Source organism: Cryptococcus depauperatus, chromosome 4 (genome assembly GCF_001720195.1).
Source record: "Cryptococcus depauperatus CBS 7841 chromosome 4, complete sequence".
Taxonomy (NCBI): Eukaryota; Fungi; Basidiomycota; class Tremellomycetes; order Tremellales; family Cryptococcaceae; genus Cryptococcus; species Cryptococcus depauperatus.
The window spans coordinates 1,049,894-1,066,621 of NC_089471.1; the positions used below are offsets into that span (position 1 = coordinate 1,049,894).

At 44.9% G+C, this 16,728-nt stretch overlaps 8 protein-coding genes across 8 annotated transcripts; 5 read left to right on the forward strand and 3 right to left on the reverse strand.

Moving 5' to 3' along the window:
* Positions 1-104: 104 nt before the first annotated feature.
* L203_103715 (uncharacterized protein) lies at positions 105-2,115 on the forward strand (the record flags this gene model as incomplete). The annotated part of the gene is made up of 8 exons (XM_066213107.1): positions 105-225; positions 276-494; positions 544-662; positions 713-1,259; positions 1,312-1,449; positions 1,503-1,671; positions 1,723-1,797; positions 1,845-2,115. The coding sequence occupies 8 exons, from the start codon at positions 105-107 to the stop codon at positions 2,113-2,115; spliced, it is 1,659 nt and encodes a 552-aa protein (XP_066069204.1).
* A 403-nt stretch (positions 2,116-2,518) lies between these two features.
* On the forward strand, positions 2,519-7,224 carry L203_103716 (pre-mRNA-splicing factor RSE1; the record flags this gene model as incomplete). The annotated part of the gene is made up of 20 exons (XM_066213108.1): positions 2,519-2,669; positions 2,732-2,754; positions 2,810-2,864; positions 2,922-3,036; positions 3,157-3,219; positions 3,274-3,282; positions 3,341-3,455; positions 3,508-3,600; positions 3,654-3,747; positions 3,800-4,002; positions 4,056-4,234; positions 4,280-4,638; positions 4,689-5,556; positions 5,608-5,776; positions 5,825-5,944; positions 5,993-6,199; positions 6,247-6,372; positions 6,422-6,780; positions 6,827-6,956; positions 7,006-7,224. The coding sequence occupies 20 exons, from the start codon at positions 2,519-2,521 to the stop codon at positions 7,222-7,224; spliced, it is 3,657 nt and encodes a 1,218-aa protein (XP_066069205.1).
* A 562-nt stretch (positions 7,225-7,786) lies between these two features.
* Positions 7,787-10,319, forward strand: L203_103717 (uncharacterized protein; the record flags this gene model as incomplete). Its single annotated transcript, XM_066213109.1, has 13 exons — positions 7,787-7,838; positions 7,896-8,892; positions 8,941-8,952; positions 9,312-9,336; positions 9,386-9,587; positions 9,634-9,653; positions 9,699-9,746; positions 9,793-9,885; positions 9,934-9,943; positions 10,082-10,151; positions 10,199-10,208; positions 10,257-10,263; positions 10,312-10,319. 13 exons carry the CDS (start codon positions 7,787-7,789, stop codon positions 10,317-10,319), a joined length of 1,554 nt encoding a protein of 517 aa, XP_066069206.1.
* A 330-nt stretch (positions 10,320-10,649) lies between these two features.
* On the reverse strand, positions 10,650-11,037 carry L203_103718 (uncharacterized protein; the record flags this gene model as incomplete). The annotated part of the gene is made up of 3 exons (XM_066213110.1): positions 10,650-10,682; positions 10,728-10,903; positions 10,989-11,037. 3 exons carry the CDS (start codon positions 11,035-11,037, stop codon positions 10,650-10,652), a joined length of 258 nt encoding a protein of 85 aa, XP_066069207.1.
* Positions 11,038-11,263: 226 nt separating this feature from the next.
* L203_103719 (uncharacterized protein) lies at positions 11,264-11,986 on the forward strand (the record flags this gene model as incomplete). Its single annotated transcript, XM_066213111.1, has 4 exons — positions 11,264-11,321; positions 11,371-11,489; positions 11,536-11,709; positions 11,759-11,986. The coding sequence occupies 4 exons, from the start codon at positions 11,264-11,266 to the stop codon at positions 11,984-11,986; spliced, it is 579 nt and encodes a 192-aa protein (XP_066069208.1).
* A 92-nt stretch (positions 11,987-12,078) lies between these two features.
* On the reverse strand, positions 12,079-13,053 carry L203_103720 (uncharacterized protein; the record flags this gene model as incomplete). Its single annotated transcript, XM_066213112.1, has 5 exons — positions 12,079-12,285; positions 12,331-12,424; positions 12,473-12,889; positions 12,974-12,994; positions 13,040-13,053. The coding sequence occupies 5 exons, from the start codon at positions 13,051-13,053 to the stop codon at positions 12,079-12,081; spliced, it is 753 nt and encodes a 250-aa protein (XP_066069209.1).
* A 227-nt stretch (positions 13,054-13,280) lies between these two features.
* Positions 13,281-15,307, forward strand: L203_103721 (uncharacterized protein; the record flags this gene model as incomplete). Its single annotated transcript, XM_066213113.1, has 6 exons — positions 13,281-13,481; positions 13,524-13,652; positions 13,700-14,156; positions 14,204-14,289; positions 14,340-14,611; positions 14,656-15,307. The coding sequence occupies 6 exons, from the start codon at positions 13,281-13,283 to the stop codon at positions 15,305-15,307; spliced, it is 1,797 nt and encodes a 598-aa protein (XP_066069210.1).
* A 179-nt stretch (positions 15,308-15,486) lies between these two features.
* On the reverse strand, positions 15,487-16,648 carry L203_103722 (uncharacterized protein; the record flags this gene model as incomplete). The annotated part of the gene is made up of 4 exons (XM_066213114.1): positions 15,487-15,968; positions 16,021-16,405; positions 16,460-16,515; positions 16,579-16,648. The coding sequence occupies 4 exons, from the start codon at positions 16,646-16,648 to the stop codon at positions 15,487-15,489; spliced, it is 993 nt and encodes a 330-aa protein (XP_066069211.1).
* Positions 16,649-16,728: the final 80 nt, after the last annotated feature.

A 16,728-nucleotide genomic window follows, 5' to 3' on the forward strand; every position in this document is an offset into this window, starting at 1 on the left:
CCAGTTAACCCAGGTGGAGGCACTTCGTTTCTTGACACGTTTAATCTTGAGGATTCTAAAGAACGACATTAAAAGATATTGGATATACAAACAATCTTGTAGCTATGAAAGATAGAACAACGTTGGCGCTTCTTTCTTCCATTCTTCTGCTCACACTGGGAGCCGCCGCCGAGCATAAGAAAAACATTATTGTCCCCTCGCAAATACAAGGCTTGAATCCACTGCGTAAGTTGAAACTGATCCGAATGCGGTATAGACTGAATAGAGAGATCAAGTGTATGAAAAGTACGAGCCAACATCCTCGGGCCTTTTCCATTGCCTTGATGGTTCCAAAACAATCCCTTTTGCGGCAATCAATGATGATTATTGCGATTGTCCAGATGGATCTGACGAGCCCGGCACATCTGCCTGTCAGGATGGTTTGTTCTGGTGCAAGAATGAAGGGCATATCCCGGGCCAGATAGTAAAGAGTAGAGTCGGAGACGGGTTATGTGGTATGTCATTGTGTGACTGATTGGGAAAGGCTACTAACTCGGATTAAAGAGCCCGAATGCTGTGATGGCTCGGATGAATGGCAAACTGGGGCATGTCCAAACAGGTGTGAACAGATAGGCAAACAATGGAGGGCAGAGAAAGAAGCTCAAGAAAAGATTAGAAGAACGGTAAGCAGTGATTACGGCGGTCACTGACACCTGTCCTGACGGTGGTTTAGGGAGCGAAAGTTAGAAGCAGCTACATCAAATGGGCTGAAGGTGAAAAGAAACGTCTTAAAATAGAGCTTGCCCAGAAAACCGAAGAGATCGCTTTCAAAGAAGCCGAGGTCGCCAAAGCCAAAGTTGCCCTTGAAGAGACTGAAGCTCAGAACCACAAAGACCTTGAGTACAGAAAACAATCTCCTGTGTATCAGTCGCTCCTTGATCATCGATCTGCCTTGGAGAGGCTTCGAACAAAGTCTATCCGACTTCAGAGCGAGCTTGATACACTTCACTCTCTACTGAGAGAGCTTGCGAAAGGGTACAATCCCAACTATCAAGATATGGCCGTCAAGGCAGCGGTAGTCGGTTATGAAGAGTTGACTGGTATCAGGTACCGGGAAGGTGAAAATGAGGGAAATAAAAGAGAGGAAAAGGAAGTTATACAAGAGATTGAGGACAAGGAGTTGGAAGAATTGGAAAAGAAGGATCTAGAAGCACTGCTCTTGTCGGATACCATCAACGTTGGCCTTACGGTTGATGAAGATGACGATGAGACTAGCCTACGTAAGTTTTTTGAAACAAGGCCGCGTTTAACATTGGTTCTGACAAAAGGTAGTTTGGAAGTTTGACGAGTATATTCCTGATTCACTTTACGACGCTTGGGAGAATGTTCGTGATCTAGCTATAGAATGGATGGTCCGTTTTGGTCTCGCTGGCAAACCAAAGAAGAAATCATCTGGACCTGATGGACCTCGTATGTCATCTTATCCCATTCATAGTACAAAAGCTAAGCAGTGGCTATGATAGAGGTTGCTGCTGCTCGGGAAAAACATCGGGTTTTAGAGAATGAGCTGATCAAACTGCAAAACACTGTTCGATCAACAGAGGATACGCTCAGTAAGATGAACAAACACTACGGTAGCCAGAACGAATGGAAAAAGCTAGATGGAAGCTGCATTGAATCTGTCATCGGAGAGTAAGTATGACTTAGGCTTATGTGCTTGTATAGGTGATTGACGTTCAGCAGTTACACATATGAACTATGCTTCTTTGGTAAAGTTAGGCAAAAGAGCAATAAAGATGGTTCTTCAAATGACCTTGGGTATGTAACTTTAAGATCTTTCTCGTGTTGGGCTGATTAAAAACCAGCACGTTCAATTCTTGGAACCCTGTCGCATCGGAAGGCACGCTTCCTTATTACTCTCAACAACTCTACAAGGACGGTGCCAAGTGCTGGAACGGACCACATAGAAGTGCGACTGTTGATATCTCTTGTGGCATTTCAAATGCTTTGCTTGCAGTGTCCGAACCGGAGAAGTGCGAATATCGTTTCAAAGTCACAAGTCCCGCAGTATGTTGGGCCGAAAACGAAGGCGTTGTAGATGATGAAGTTAAGAGCGAGATCAAAGATGAGCTATAGAATAATACGTTGTAAGGACTTGGGATATCTGAATGTAAAAGGTCAGACCGTAGCTACGAAAAGTGCGTCAAGAGGTGTCATTTGAGCAACATGATTTTTCGACAGTAAACTCAAGACTCTTTCTGGTGACCAGTCCTTGTCTGCCATTGAAGCTGTCTGTTTCTGTGCCAACATCTTTGCTTCATTACTAAAAAGTTTTATTTACATCCTTGTCTCGAAAAGCTTTCGATTATCACAAAGACATAAAATCTAGAAAAGATGCCACACTTATTCGCGGCCTCCACTTTTGATGTTTCGTTACATTCTTCTTTAGCAATTTAAGCAAATTATTTAACTTGTTATTACTTCATCTTTGTATTCCTATCAAAATCATCGTCTCTCTGCATTTGGGTGACTCCGCAAGATGCATCTCCTCAATCTCACCCTCTCCTCACCGACAAATGTTACTGCTGCTGTAGTTGGCAGTTTTTCGGGTTCCAAAAGCCAAGAAATTCTATCTGTCAGAGGCGGAACAAAATTAGAAATTTCCAAGCTTAATGCTACCACTGGACAATGTAAGCATGCTTGACTAGCTAATATAGAGTGCGGATGGAACGGTTAGCTGACAGAAGAGTAGTGGACACCGTCTGTTCCTTCGAGGTATATTCAGAACAAAAATAGTAAAAACGTGCATTACTTACTTCTTTTTCAACAGATGTTTGGAACTGTTCGAAATATTGCAGGTTTCAGGTTGGCAGGCATGGCAAAAGGTAAGTTTTTAGTTTCAGCACGTCTTTGCATCTGTTGATTTGATTACCCATAAACAGATTACATCCTTGTCACTTCAGATTCGGGCAAATTATCAATCCTTGAATTTGTGGTTTCACCAACGCCGCACTTTGAAAGTTTGTATCAAGAGGTATATGGGAAGACTGGAAGCAGGTGAGTCAGGCGCTCCTACAACTTTGAGGCTTTATAATTAAGCGATTGGGTTGGAATGAGATATGTATAAACAGAAGCTACAGTACGGGTTAGGTAGAAGGTATACTGATGGGTACTTAGACGTGTCGTTCCAGGTCAATTTCTGGCAGTGGACCCTAAAGGTCGTAGTTGTCTAATTGGATCGTGAGTAGCTCTCTGGATTGTACAGATACGGCTTTTGAGCTAATATTTTTGCAGACTTGAAAAGTCGGTCTTTCTATCCCAAAAAAAGCACTGGAACTGTACCACTTACCTCAAAGAATAGGACTAAGCTTGTCTATGTTCTAAATCGAAATTCTGAAGGAAAACTTTTCCCTTCCTCGCCCCTTGAAGCACACAAAAATCACACATTAGTAACTCATGTTATCGGTGTTGATCAAGTATGCTTGCATTCCTACATTTAAATAGCTGACGAGCTGATAATCTGGTTAGGGGTATGACAATCCTATGTATGCTGCATTGGAGATTGATTACTCTGAATCCGATCAAGATCCTACTGGGGAAGCATTTCAAAACGCTCAAAAGGTCTGTTTATTCATGGCTTCAATGAAAAGCACTAGACTGAATATCCCTTGCAGTATCTGACTTTCTATGAACTTGATTTGGGCCTCAATCACGTGGTGCGGAAATGGAGTGAACCAACTGACAGAAGAGCAAATCTTTTGATACAGGGTGAGTCATAATAACTTTAAGAGTATGGAATGGTCTGCTCATCATTAAACAGTACCTGGTGGGCAGAGCGCCAACTCTGACCGCTTTGATGGTCCTTCTGGTGTCTTAATCTGCACAGAAGACCACATCATATGGAAACATATGGACGCGGATGCCCATAGGATACCCATACCTAGACGGAGAAATCCTCTTGTTCAACGAGGAGAAAGCAGCAGAGGATTAATTATCGTCTCCGCCGTCATGCACAAGATCAAGGTACAGCTTCTGAGTCCAAACTGATTGAGTGACCATTGACATCGACTGTTTAGGGTGCCTTCTTCTTCTTACTTCAATCTGAAGATGGCGACTTGTACAAGGTTTGGATCGATCATAGTGGAGAAGACGTTGTGGCTATAAAGATCAAGTATTTCGACACTATCCCTGTGGCAAACAGTCTTTGTATCCTCAAACGAGGCTACCTCTACGTGGCCAGCGAATTTAGTGATCAGTGAGTGATGATCAACTTCTAAGTATTTCATCTCACGGGTTGTAGACACTTGTATCAATTCCAATCTTTAGCAGAGGATGACGGAGAACAGGAATGGTCTTCCATTGACTATCCTGAGAATGGCAACATCGATGGTCCTCTCCCCTTTGCCTTTTTCAACCCACGGCCTCTGCAAAACCTGCTAAATGTTGATACTCTTCCATCACTTGATCCCATCACAGATGCCCATGTCGTGAATCTTCTTGGTACTAGTTCCGACACCCCTCAAATATACGCTGCTTGTGGAAGAGGGCCAAGAAGTACATTTAGAACGCTAAAACACGGTCTGGATGTGGCTCTCATGGTGAGCTCACCATTACCTGGTGTGCCGACTCATGTCTGGACACTGAAATTGACCCAAGAGGGCAAGTTTTCAGTTATATGAAAGACCTAATTCTAATGCGCCTTTTCTTAGATGAGTATGATTCCTATATTATTCTTTCTTTCCCTAACGGCACCCTCGTACTCTCTATCGGAGAGACTATTGAAGAGGTCAATGACACTGGATTCCTCTCCTCAGGTCCAACTCTTGCTGTTCAACAACTGGGAAACGCTGGTCTTCTCCAGGTCCACCCCTATGGACTTCGGCACATTCGGGGTGCTGATCGTGTCGATGAATGGCCCGCTCCTCCTGGTGTGACCATTGTAGCTGCGACCACCAATCAGAGACAAGTTGTTATTGCCCTGAGTACTGCCGAGCTAGTATATTTTGAGCTGGATCCGGAAGGAAGTCTGAGTGAATACCAGGAAAAGAAGACACTTCCCGGCAATGCTACATGTGTCGGCATTGCGGAAGTCCCCGAAGGGAGAAGAAGAACCCCATTTCTTGCAGTTGGATGTGACAACCAGACTGTATCCATTATCTCCTTGGAGCCAGATAGCACTCTTGACACTCTTAGTTTGCAAGCTCTAACTGCTCCTCCGACATCCATCTGTCTCGCTGAGATCTTTGATACCAGTATAGACAAGAACCGCGCGACTATGTTCCTCAATATTGGTTTGATGAACGGTGTTCTTCTACGTACTGTTGTTGATCCTATTGACGGCTCGCTTTCGGATACGAGACTTCGATTCCTTGGTGCGAAGCCGCCCAAACTTGTCCGTTCTACTATCCATGGTCAACCCAGCGTGATGGCGTTTTCCAGCAGAACATGGCTTCTCTACACACATCAGGATATGTTGCAAACTCAGCCTCTTATTTACGATACACTTGAGTATGCGTGGTCTTTGTCTGCGGCTATGTGTCCTGATGGGTTGATTGGAATATCTGGAAACACTCTCCGGTAGGTTAAGTTGGTCAATATAGGCGGCTTGCACTTATGAAGATTACAAAGAATTTTTACGATTCCCAAACTTGGCGAAAAACTCAAACAAGATTCTACCCCTTTATCATATACTCCTCGTAAATTCATCAGCCATCCTTACAGTCCCATTTTTTACATGATCGAGGCCGATCACAGAAGGTATGGCCCTAGTGCTATTGAGAGAATCCTCAAGGAAAAGGCGCGTTGTATCTTCAGCGAGAAATGAAAGCTTATGTTTGTATTCTAGGAGGCCGCTGGTGACCGAATAGACAAGACACTATTGGAACTTCCAGGGGATGAATTTGGTCGACCAAGAGCCGCTGCTAGCCACTGGGCATCTTGCATACGGGTCTTGGATCCTCTTGCTGCAAGTTCCTCCCTTACTGTGCCAGTACATGCTCACGACTTGTTGTAGAATGAAACAATTCAAAAGTTTGAGCTTGATGAAGATGAAGCTGCTTTTTCAATTGCAATTGCCTATTTCGAGCGTGGTGGGGGCGAACCTTTCCTAGTTGTGGGCACTGGTATAAAAACAACCATGCAACCCAAGGGATGCAAGGGAGGATGGTTACGGGTCTATTCAATCAAGGAACAAGGTCGAGAACTAGAACTGCTAAATAAGGTGAGCATTCGAAGAAAAGCAATGGAATACCGCTCATCCTTCTGAAGACCAAAACCGATGATATTCCTCTATGCTTGGCTGGATTCCAAGGATTCTTGTTAGTAGGAGTTGGTAAATCATTGAGATTATACGAGATGGGCAAAAAGGCTTTATTGAGAAAGTGTGAAAATAACGTAGGTAGTTATCATTTTTACCCCGAGTTGTGTGCTTAAAGACTCTTAGAGCTTCCCGACCGCTGTCGTCACCATCAACGTTGAAGGCGCACGAATCATTGTTGGTGACATGCAAGAGTCCACATTCTACTGTGTCTATCGATCCATTCCGACTCGACAATTGCTTATCTTCGCCGACGATTCTCAGCCGCGATGGCTCACTTGTGTCACCAATGTTGATTATGAGACGGTGGCTTGTGGCGACAAGTTTGGCAACATTTTCATCAACAGGCTGGACCCCGCTGTGTCTGAAAAGGTAGACGATGATCCCACCGGCGCGACAATCTTGCATGAAAAGAGTTTCTTGATGGGGGCAGCACACAAAACGGAAATGATAGCACATTATAACGTGGGCAGTATTGTCACATCGTAAGTGTGGTTTGTATGTTGAGTTGGTCGTGCTAAGTGCTTGCAGCATTACAAAGGTGTCGTTGGTAGCTGGAGGCCGAGATGTTTTGGTCTACACTACCATTTCAGGAGCTGTTGGCGCTCTTATACCATTTGTCTCTACTGATGACGTCGAATTTATGAACACATTAGAAATGGTGTGTGTTTATATCAAACAAGTTTACAGGTGGCTAATGCAAAACATAGCATATGAGAGCTCAAAACACCTCCCTCGTTGGAAGAGATCACCTTGCTTATCGAGGTTATTATGTGCCAGTAAAATCCGTCATTGATGGCGACCTTTGCGAAAGCTTCAACTTGTTACCGTACCCAAAACAACAGGTCATTGCGGCAGATCTTGACGGGATTAGCGTTGGCGATGTGTTGAAGAAACTCGAACAAATGAGGACAAGCAGTGCGTTCTAGGGAATAATATTCATCATAGTCTGTGCAGGTCCAAGTGGAATGTATAGGTGACCAAAGGTTATGCATGTGTAGTGCATTGAATGCTTCCTCTGCCTTCAAATAAAGTGCAACCACAAGGAATCTCCACGGTTCGAGAGTAAGTGTTATGGGTTAAGACTCATTTATATAGGCCACATAAGAAGAGTACAAGGTAATGGTGAATCTGAGATCAAATTACTAGTCATCAAGTTAGACGTGCCAGTCATATACACCCTTATCCTCCATTCATCACTAGGATGTTTCAATTTTAGATACGAATTGAACAGTTGGGTTATTCATTTTTGGACGCGAGTTGAACACTGCTCAGTTCGTAAAAATGAATCACCCTAATTCTGACGTAATCATTCCAATTGGTCCCGTTCAGAAATGACTACCCTTATTATTCCGAATTGGCTTGTCATGTGCATCTACACAAACAGAATCCATCTATGGAATTGGCAATTTATTACAATATGTGCTCTTGCGCCATCTCTCGTCCTATTTCATATTCCATTTCCACTATATATACTTTATTTCTAAGAAAATGTCTTTTGTTTTCTCTTCAGATGTGCCAGATTTAGTTCTCGACAGATCAGGTATGTGGTGAGCAAGATTGACAGAAAGAGTCTTGAGGCTGAGCTGGGCTGCAACAGACACCGTCTCACCAGACATTCTCAGCGACGATGTACTCTGTACTCCTAGACTCAGCAGGCTAGACTTGCACTTTATTCATCCTCTCTATCCTCTGAAAAATAGAGACGACATCTTGCTCATCACGGGCGATGATGCAGGATTCTATGTGCAAAAGGCGTGGCTGGTGGAGATCTCCGGCTTTTTCGGAGACTTTGAACAAGTTTCGAAAGCATCCTGCAAGGCTGGACTGGACAGTATGCGGAGCGTAGAGATGCGCGAGTTGCCGTCCGCCACGGCTGAGGGGCTTCATCTGGTGCTCTATGTGTTTGAGAAAACTGCTGAGCTGAAGAGGAACTCGGCCAAGGCTGTATGCTGCGGTTGCATCGCATCCAAGAGCGCACGCAAGGAGATGCAAACGATCTGGCCAGAGAACAAGATTTGGGACTGTCTTTTCGAAGCCATCGTAACTGCAGACGCTTATCAATTTGACAACTTTGTGTCCTATCTCTGTCCACTGTTGCCTGACAACCCACATTTTCAGTATCTGTCGGTTGCGTTGCAATCGTTGCGCGTGTCCGCCGAATGGAGAGCAGAACAGCTCTCGTACCAACTCGAACCCATGCCGCCTCAGATGGAGCTTATTCTGAGATGGTGCGCACCTGCCTATTTAAGCCTCTACCAGGCGATGCGTACTGCAGCTATTCGGCTTGAGAGCACATGGAAGCATCCCTCCCTTCCGCCGGACCACCTTGACCAATTCACGGATTTATGCAAGGAGAGCAACGGATGTGCTACCGTCCAAGCCTTTGGAGATTTTGCAGCCTATCGACAGTATGCATGCCAACAAGCTTTCAACGTATTGCGCCACAAGTCCCACTACAAGTCGTGGTTTGAGCTTGAGAAGGGATTGAAGGCTAGCCTACCAGCCTGTGTTTTCTGCCGAGATTCACTGTGCGCAACTTTTGAGTGGATCTGGAGCATCTACCTTGGCGAATGGCGGCCTGACATGACGACCAGGTGAGTCTGTCCCTTCGGGATTTACGACTGATCACTAACCCAGCCCAGAAAGGAAAGTCTGTAACATAATGTCAGCGTTTTGTAAACCATAAAATACAAGTGTACTCAGCTGTGCGAGGATACCATGGCCCAGACTGATTAGCGCTCCTCGGTCGTTGTTGTAATATACTTGTAATAATACTCCCATAGATTGATATACGACGGAATCAAATTTGTATGCAAATCTCAAACACTATCTTTATTTTATCTTTTCTGATGATTCAAGTCAGGCACGGATCGTGACACATCTGTGTATACAATTTGAAGCTGAGAAATTATCAGGCTCACTTTTCTTCTATCCGTTTGGACTTTTCTAAATCAAAGTAGAGTTTGACTTGTCATCGTTGAATATAATCTTGTATTTTATTCCGCTTTCTTAGGAATAACATCAATATAATTACTACAGTGAGAGCACAAGCAGTTGTTGGTGGACGAGACTGACGATGAGAGGTAGATTGACGACGCTTCTCAACAAAAGTATACCCCACTGAGCGAAGGTTGGGGACAGAACCATACTGCAGACCCTCAGATTGACAAACATCACTCTCAAACGTACTATGCCACGAATACAAAAGGCGACTCTGCGTCTCTGACATTCATTGGGACTGTGATTGATATATATCGCTCAAAGAGGCCAAACCATGGGATGTACAGTAGTGCGTGGAGCGTACAATGTGCTGGTCGTTGATTGACTCGATGTAGCTCGATTGGACGGAAGGGATGTGGCTTTGTGAAACGGGAGGTCTTCGACGGAGACACTCCAACAGATATTCTTTCCAGCCCATCAATCGTTGACGGATCAAGAGCATATTGTGGTAAGTGGCTAGAGTTTCTGATAGGGCTTTGCTCATGTATCACTAGGTTTTGAACAACCTGCCGGAATCAACGAATGGGAATGGTAATAAAGACAGCGAGTGGTGGTTGGATATTGACTATGCGGTTATCGCCATCTCAGTATGAATGTCAGATGGCTTGGCCAAGTTGACTGAGAGGTGTGGATAGCACTGGCAAGGTATTTACAGCAGTGATTGACGACGTGGCTTCACCATCGGTCTCTTATTCTGGTGATGGCTGGAAATGGCCCAACCCGATACCGACTATTATAACCAGATGGCACACTATACATCTGCCATTTCTGATTATGTGCAAGTGGAATTCAGCGGGTCCAGCCTGCATGTGTTTGGGTCGTGGGAACCGGCTCAAGGAAATTTCATGGTGTCGTGAGTTGTATGACCTAAAGATCCTTCCAAGGCTGACCTGGCGTTAGGATCGATAGAGTCGATGTTGCAAGCTTGAATTACACTTATTTCTAATCACAGAGATAGGTTTCGTGTATGTGCATGTCGGTCTCGATATAGGATAAAGCTAAACGATGTGCAGTATACTAAGCAAATCACCTGAATGATGGACCCCATACGCTTATCTTGACCAACCTTGGTGAGGGGCCCAAGGGCAACTATATCAAATTCGACTATGTTGTTGGCAGCAGCACAATTGATCCAACTTATACCGAGCTTAGCAATCATATTAGTACCGATCTGACTAGTACGTCTAGTGTTGCCCCGGTCACTGGTGATGCTGGTTTACTTGCGATATTCAAAAGCCAAATGTAAATACAACTGGAAAAGATCATAGAATAACTCGATCATACATGTGCCATCACATCAATACAGTCCACTCCAGAACTCCAGTTATCATCTGCATCGTCTCAAGCTAACCTATGAATTAAGCTCCTTTGCTTCGGCTCTCAACTATACCCTCATCAGTCCCGCCTCTCAACGAGTTGTCAGACTCACTTTTTCTCGAGATTTAGGTTTTTCCAAACTCTCGGCAATTGGTCCGCTAGGAATATGAGGCCCTTTGGCGTTGTATGCGCTGGCAGCGACAGCCTGTAAACCGCCATGTTGACCAGGATCGTTGTTGAGATCGGCAGGATTGTTTGTATTGGCTGGGTGAGGGAGAATGTTGAAGCCTGTTTAGTAAAAGTGTCAGTGGCGGACACACCTCGCCATCCAAGGAATGATGGTAGCAAGAGATGCTATATAGGAGAAACATACTCGGCTCTTGCTTCCTATCATTCTCTTGCTTCTTATTATTGTCTGACATGGTATCTAAAGTGTATAGCGATGTTGAAAGAAAGATTGAGAATGTTAAATCTTTTTCCTACATTTTATAGAAACTCCCACGTTGAAGACTATCATGACATCATCAAAGGATCGGACGGACTCGGTTCAATCTCCGGTTATGCATCGTCTTCTATACAACAATAAATTAATGAAACATGTAACCTTTGCAACTTTTAAACAATTGCAAGTAAAAGCAACAGAAAGAAATGAACTCATTACCAGACGGTATTGAAGCCGTCCTCTATGTTGCCAGAGAAGTCATGGGTATGCCTCAACATGAACAATGCAAGCTGACAATGTCTAGTATACCAAGTACCACCACAAACGACCACTGCAGGTTATAAAGCTTCTGAATGGAATGTAGAGTCTTTTTTGTGGAAAGGGCGCTTGAGAGTCGTGGACTTGGGCTCAAAGAGTGAGATACGTTTAGAAGTTTGTTGCGTTGCTTTGTGGCTGTTTGAGAGCTAACACTTGATAGGACTCAACGACAGGGGAATTGTTTGCTCAAGTTAATTATGTCTCGCCATGGAACCAGGTAGAGCCTGTCCTTGACTCTTCCAGGTACTTTGTGTTGCGCGTTGAGGGCGAAGGAGGGAAGAGGGCGTATATAGGGCTGGGATTTGAAGAGAGAGGAGAGGCGTTTGATTTTCAGGCAAGTGGTTGTGTTGCGTACGAGTGCTCTCCTATTGACCTTGGCGTAGGTTGCCCTTCAATCCATTGTCAAGCGTACCCAAAACATACCAGACCCTTCAGAGTCGTCCAAGCCTGCTGCTCCACCAAAAGATTATTCCCTTAAAGAAGGCCAGACATTCAAGATCAATATCCCCGGTCGATCTACCAAGAAGCATTTCTCTGCGAATGAGTCTGCAAACACTGGCGGCAGCTTGTTCTCTTTGCCGCCTCCTCCGCCTCCTGGCAGGAGGAATTGACACGGCCGGATAAGAATGTGTACACAGTGCATGACGTTTAGAGATGTGTCAATAGATTTACAATGTAAGCTATACCTTTCTATTTGCCTTTCTCAGTGCCCGCGTACAGGACCGGGTTTCGCTTTACCACGCTCTGCTGCAGCTGCTCCTGGAGCCTGTGGATCATTCGAACTGTCGGAACCGATTGCTCGACAGGGCGATGGGAGAGGAGTCTTCGGATTAATGGGTGGGTTGAGGACGGTGCCGACTTTGAGGTATTTGTCACTGTTGGCAAAGAATGATTTCCAGTGGTTCAAAGACTGTTGTCCATAAGCTATCGTCATACCAAAGCATATGAATCTTACAGCCATTTCGTTGGAAGATAATCCACGAATATCATGGGTAAGATGAGTCTCGAAACAGCCCGTAACAAACGCCCTCGAAGCGTCCCTGCCTGCCCTTGAATCCAGTTAGCAGCATGTCTATATTACAAAAGACAAGCCTTACATCATATTGTAGCTTCCGCCTTTACCATATATCCGTCTGTTGGCGCTAACGTCATAAACCACGCCATCAATAGCCAGATAGACTGGCATATCTTCTCTTCCATCATACATTGCTAGTTGCACAGGCGAGAATACCTTCATCTCTCTTCTCCATGGGTTCAAAGACGACTCAGTCCAAAAGCGTCGAAGGGGCGGCAACAGATAAGGAGACAGGTTAAATGTGTAAGACTGGGTGACGAATGAAGAGAAGAGAGGCAAGAAAGCGAGGAAGAGAAAGATGGTGAAGAACCTTGAGCTAGGTGGTTTTTGGGAACGTTGATCCTGTTTCGCTTTCACTCGAGCATTGTGTTCTTGCTGACGTCTCTGATTTGCTAATATTGCTTTGTTTGCCGGTTTATTTGTGACTTGATTCCCATAGCTGCTCGACGTTAAAAAAATTTCATGGCAAAGCATACCTACATATCTTGAATTTTGTCGTGGACTTGTTCATCTGATGCTTCACCTGGTCTTGATCTTTCCCGAACTGGCAAGTCATCGTTATCTAATTGTTCCAAACTCTGCCACATACTTCCTGGGTACCATTCCTCTTGACTGTTTAAATATACACCGTCGTTTGTTAATTCTTTCATTATATTTAAATGATAAAAGATGTTCACTTTTCAAGAAAGTTATAGTTGTATAATAACGGACAGTGGATCATCTCCGTTTCATCACTATTCTCTGGTTCCCTTTCCCTTTATACCTTTTTTCTTTTTCTTTTTCTTTTCTATCAGGTATTTCAGCTTGGGTGACTGTCAAGGCTTATCATCATGCTAAATATAGAGATTGATAACCTGACCCTCTTGCTGCTCATTCTCCTCCTCACACTCGCCATCTACCACCGCTTTTTATCAACTCCTTCCCCGCTCGTTCATCCGCTTCTCTTAGGAAAGCAGAGTGAGATATCAGCCGTACGAAAGAGTGGAGAATCAGGAGTGTACCGCGCATGGGCAACTGGCCATGGGACGCCTGTATGTCTATTCGAATTGACTATTCGTTAACGCAACATGCAGTTGGCAGTGAGACCGGCCAACACCGTCAAGACAGTTCAAGATGTCGCTCGTTCGCCAAAAGAGGAAGAGTTGAGGGAACAACTGGCTACATCCAAGCGTCCAGAGCAGAGGTGTATCCTCGACATCAAAGTGTGTCGTGGTTTGTCAGTGCTGGTTGTAGTCGTTGACCTTTGCAGTTGACAGACGAAGCCCTCGCTGAGATTGTCCGTCTCATTCCCCTTGGTCTTTCAATTCTGTTTCCTTCTTCGCCTGCTTCCATTAGTAGCATAGTCACGATCATTCCTCCTTCATCCAGTACTTCCTTGCCGCTTTTGTTACTTTCCTTGTCCGCTACTCCCGACAGACCTCTTGTCATCTTACCTACTCCGCGCTTTTTTACTTATGCCCTTACTGCCTCTGGGAAAGCTCATCCAGCCGCTGGGATTATCGTCACCTGCCCAAATTTACTATCTGATATTATCGAGCAAGTTTTTGAAGACAATCGCACGGTTGGCGTGCTAGTTGTAGGTGACCCAGAGAGAGAGCAAAGTGGAAGTGTGGCGCAAGCAAGAGAGAGAGGGTTGAATGTTCATTGGTGGGAAGAAGTCTGGGATTTGGCAGAAAGTGAGGCAGCTGAGAAGGTCCAACTACCCGGTAAGTCATTACATGCTGCAGAGTGTTATGTAGCTGATCTAGGCCAGACGCGCATTTCAACGATGTGCATAGCTATTATTACGCTGAAACCGAGGACCTCGGGAAGCCTCTCATTGTTAAAGCGACGCATTTGGTGAGCTGTTCTCGTATTATAGTACTTCTCGATTAACTTGTAATGATCAGAATGTTACTGCAGGCATAACGTCTCTTTTAGCACTGTTTCCCGCAGATAAACGTCCCTCTCGGGTGTTGCACGATGTTGTAGCCAGTGCGGTCCGTTTGGATACTCCCTTGGGTATGACAATCGCTCTCGCGTCAATATGGAATGGTGCGGGATTCAGGATGATGGGCAACCATGAGCCCCTTTGGGATACTAAAGAAGTTGATCACGCTCTGCAATTGAATGCTTTGGTGGACTCGGAGAAAGATCTTCCTAAGCCGACTATACTGTTCATGTAAGTGTAACCTTAGAATGTCATGCTCGCTCACAGGCTATTAGTACACCCAAGCACCACCGTGCTCTCATTGACAGGCTTCAATATACATATGAAGCCCATCCATACGCAGCCCTTGCCATTCGTCGCAAAGTGCATTCTATCAAATCTGGTTATGTCGATCGTGATGGTCTATGGGACAGAGTGATCTTTTCAGGTATGCGCGAGAATGTTATGGGTGGAGTGGCGGGTCACAAGTTAAGAGCCGTTATTCTTGTTGGTGACGCACCACCTCCAATGGCTTTGAGTGCATCTCATCTGTTACTTTCATTGCCTCTCACACGAGTACTTCCGTCACTCTACTCCAGTGGACCAGTATTTGGTACCCATTTCTATGATCTTCAATCTCCAGGAATGAGCCATGTCTTGAAAGATGTTGACCTATGGAAGTCTACCAGCAAAACTCACTCGGGTCCTCCAGCATCAAATGTTGAAGTTGTTCTTAAAGGAGAGAATATAGATTTGGCCCATGATGAGCAGGGACAGTTTATTGAGGGAAGGGTCTGGATACGAGGACCGAGTGTTTTGGAGAGAGTGGATGGTGGCGGAAGACGAGAAGATGGATGGGTTGATATCGAAGAGTACGCAAGGGTCCAGACTAATGGGACATTCATCATTGGAGGCCTCGCGGCGCATGACGCTTCCAAACTACAGTGAATTAGGCATGAAACAATGTTAAAAGAGACAAGCCAGAGATATCATTGAGATTATACATGTTGATTAAAACTGTCTGAGCAATTATTGTAAACAGGACATAACTACAAGCTGAACAAATTGATGCAATATATGTTCCCAGTTGATTTATCTATTTTGTAACATAAGTCGCACACTATTGATTAATTAGCCTTGTGTTTTGAAAGCTCGCCTTCATCATCAAGCGGCATCCCTAACGTCATTCGCGATGCTATGCCTGTTGGCCTGCCAGATGATACTCGCCTCAAATTGTTGCTCTCTCCACCAACCAACAATCCACTTTGAGACCTTGTCGTCGGTGGGGGTGTTCCAAGTCTGTCGGGTGTAAGACTTCTTGTAGGTGTTGCATAACCCGAAGCGGTTCCGGGCGCTGGCTCTTGTCCCCATGGAGAGTATCCATGAGGTCTCAAAGCTGGTGATGACAGAGGCGATCCTTTGGTAGGTGTGCGTGGAGCAATCAAACCCTCCTCGTTTTTCTTTGAACGCGATCGGATACGCGGTAAGAGAGAAAGAAGAGGTAGGAGCGCAGATTTTATAAGAGATGTTGAGGATGAACGGGACGTTTGAGGTGTAGAGGAAGAGAAATTAACATGCTTGCTGGAAGGAGAGGATGAGGAAGATGAGTCTGGAAGTGAAGAGGTCAACTACAAGCAAGCAAGCTTTAGAGGAGAACTGACCGAAAGAAGGTAGTGCGTTATCGTTGGCACTCAAACTCAAGAAGAGATAGAGAGGTACAAACCATACACAAATCGCGAAAAAGGCAGCCACATCTCCAAAAGAAGGAGTGTCAGTGGCGTTGGCTTGTTGCCCACCGTACCTATACTGCGGACCCCTATATCTCTTCGCCTCATGAGCGACAGATGCAAAGTAAAAGAACCACAGAAAATGGTCTGCCACCACAAGAACACAAGACAGAATAAACCGAGGAGAGATTAAAGAGATGAAGGGCCAAGAAGAAGAGAAATTTGATAGATAGACGAGGTGACAGGTGATGGAGAAGACAATGTGGGACAACGGCAAAGAATCTGTAAAGTACAAAAAAGTATGCAGAGCTATTATAGTCTGCATGAACGAAACTCAGCCCATGTCAGATCAAAACAAAGCTCAGTCACTCACGTAAATTGCCCGCATACCAATGATTTTAGCATACTTGGAATGCTCTTCAATAAGCTCTGCAAGCCATAACAAACCGCTCGCTGCCTGTCAGATACACTCCTGCAGCCTTCACAACTCACCTAGTGACAGGGTGACAAAGAGAAAAGCGGCAATGCCCCCGGCATATGCCAAAATATGAAGCAGACCCATAGCAATGGCTATAACGTACTTGAAGAAGAGAATGCAGGCCGGTACCAATTGAAGAAAGGGAACACAAGCAAGGCTCCAGG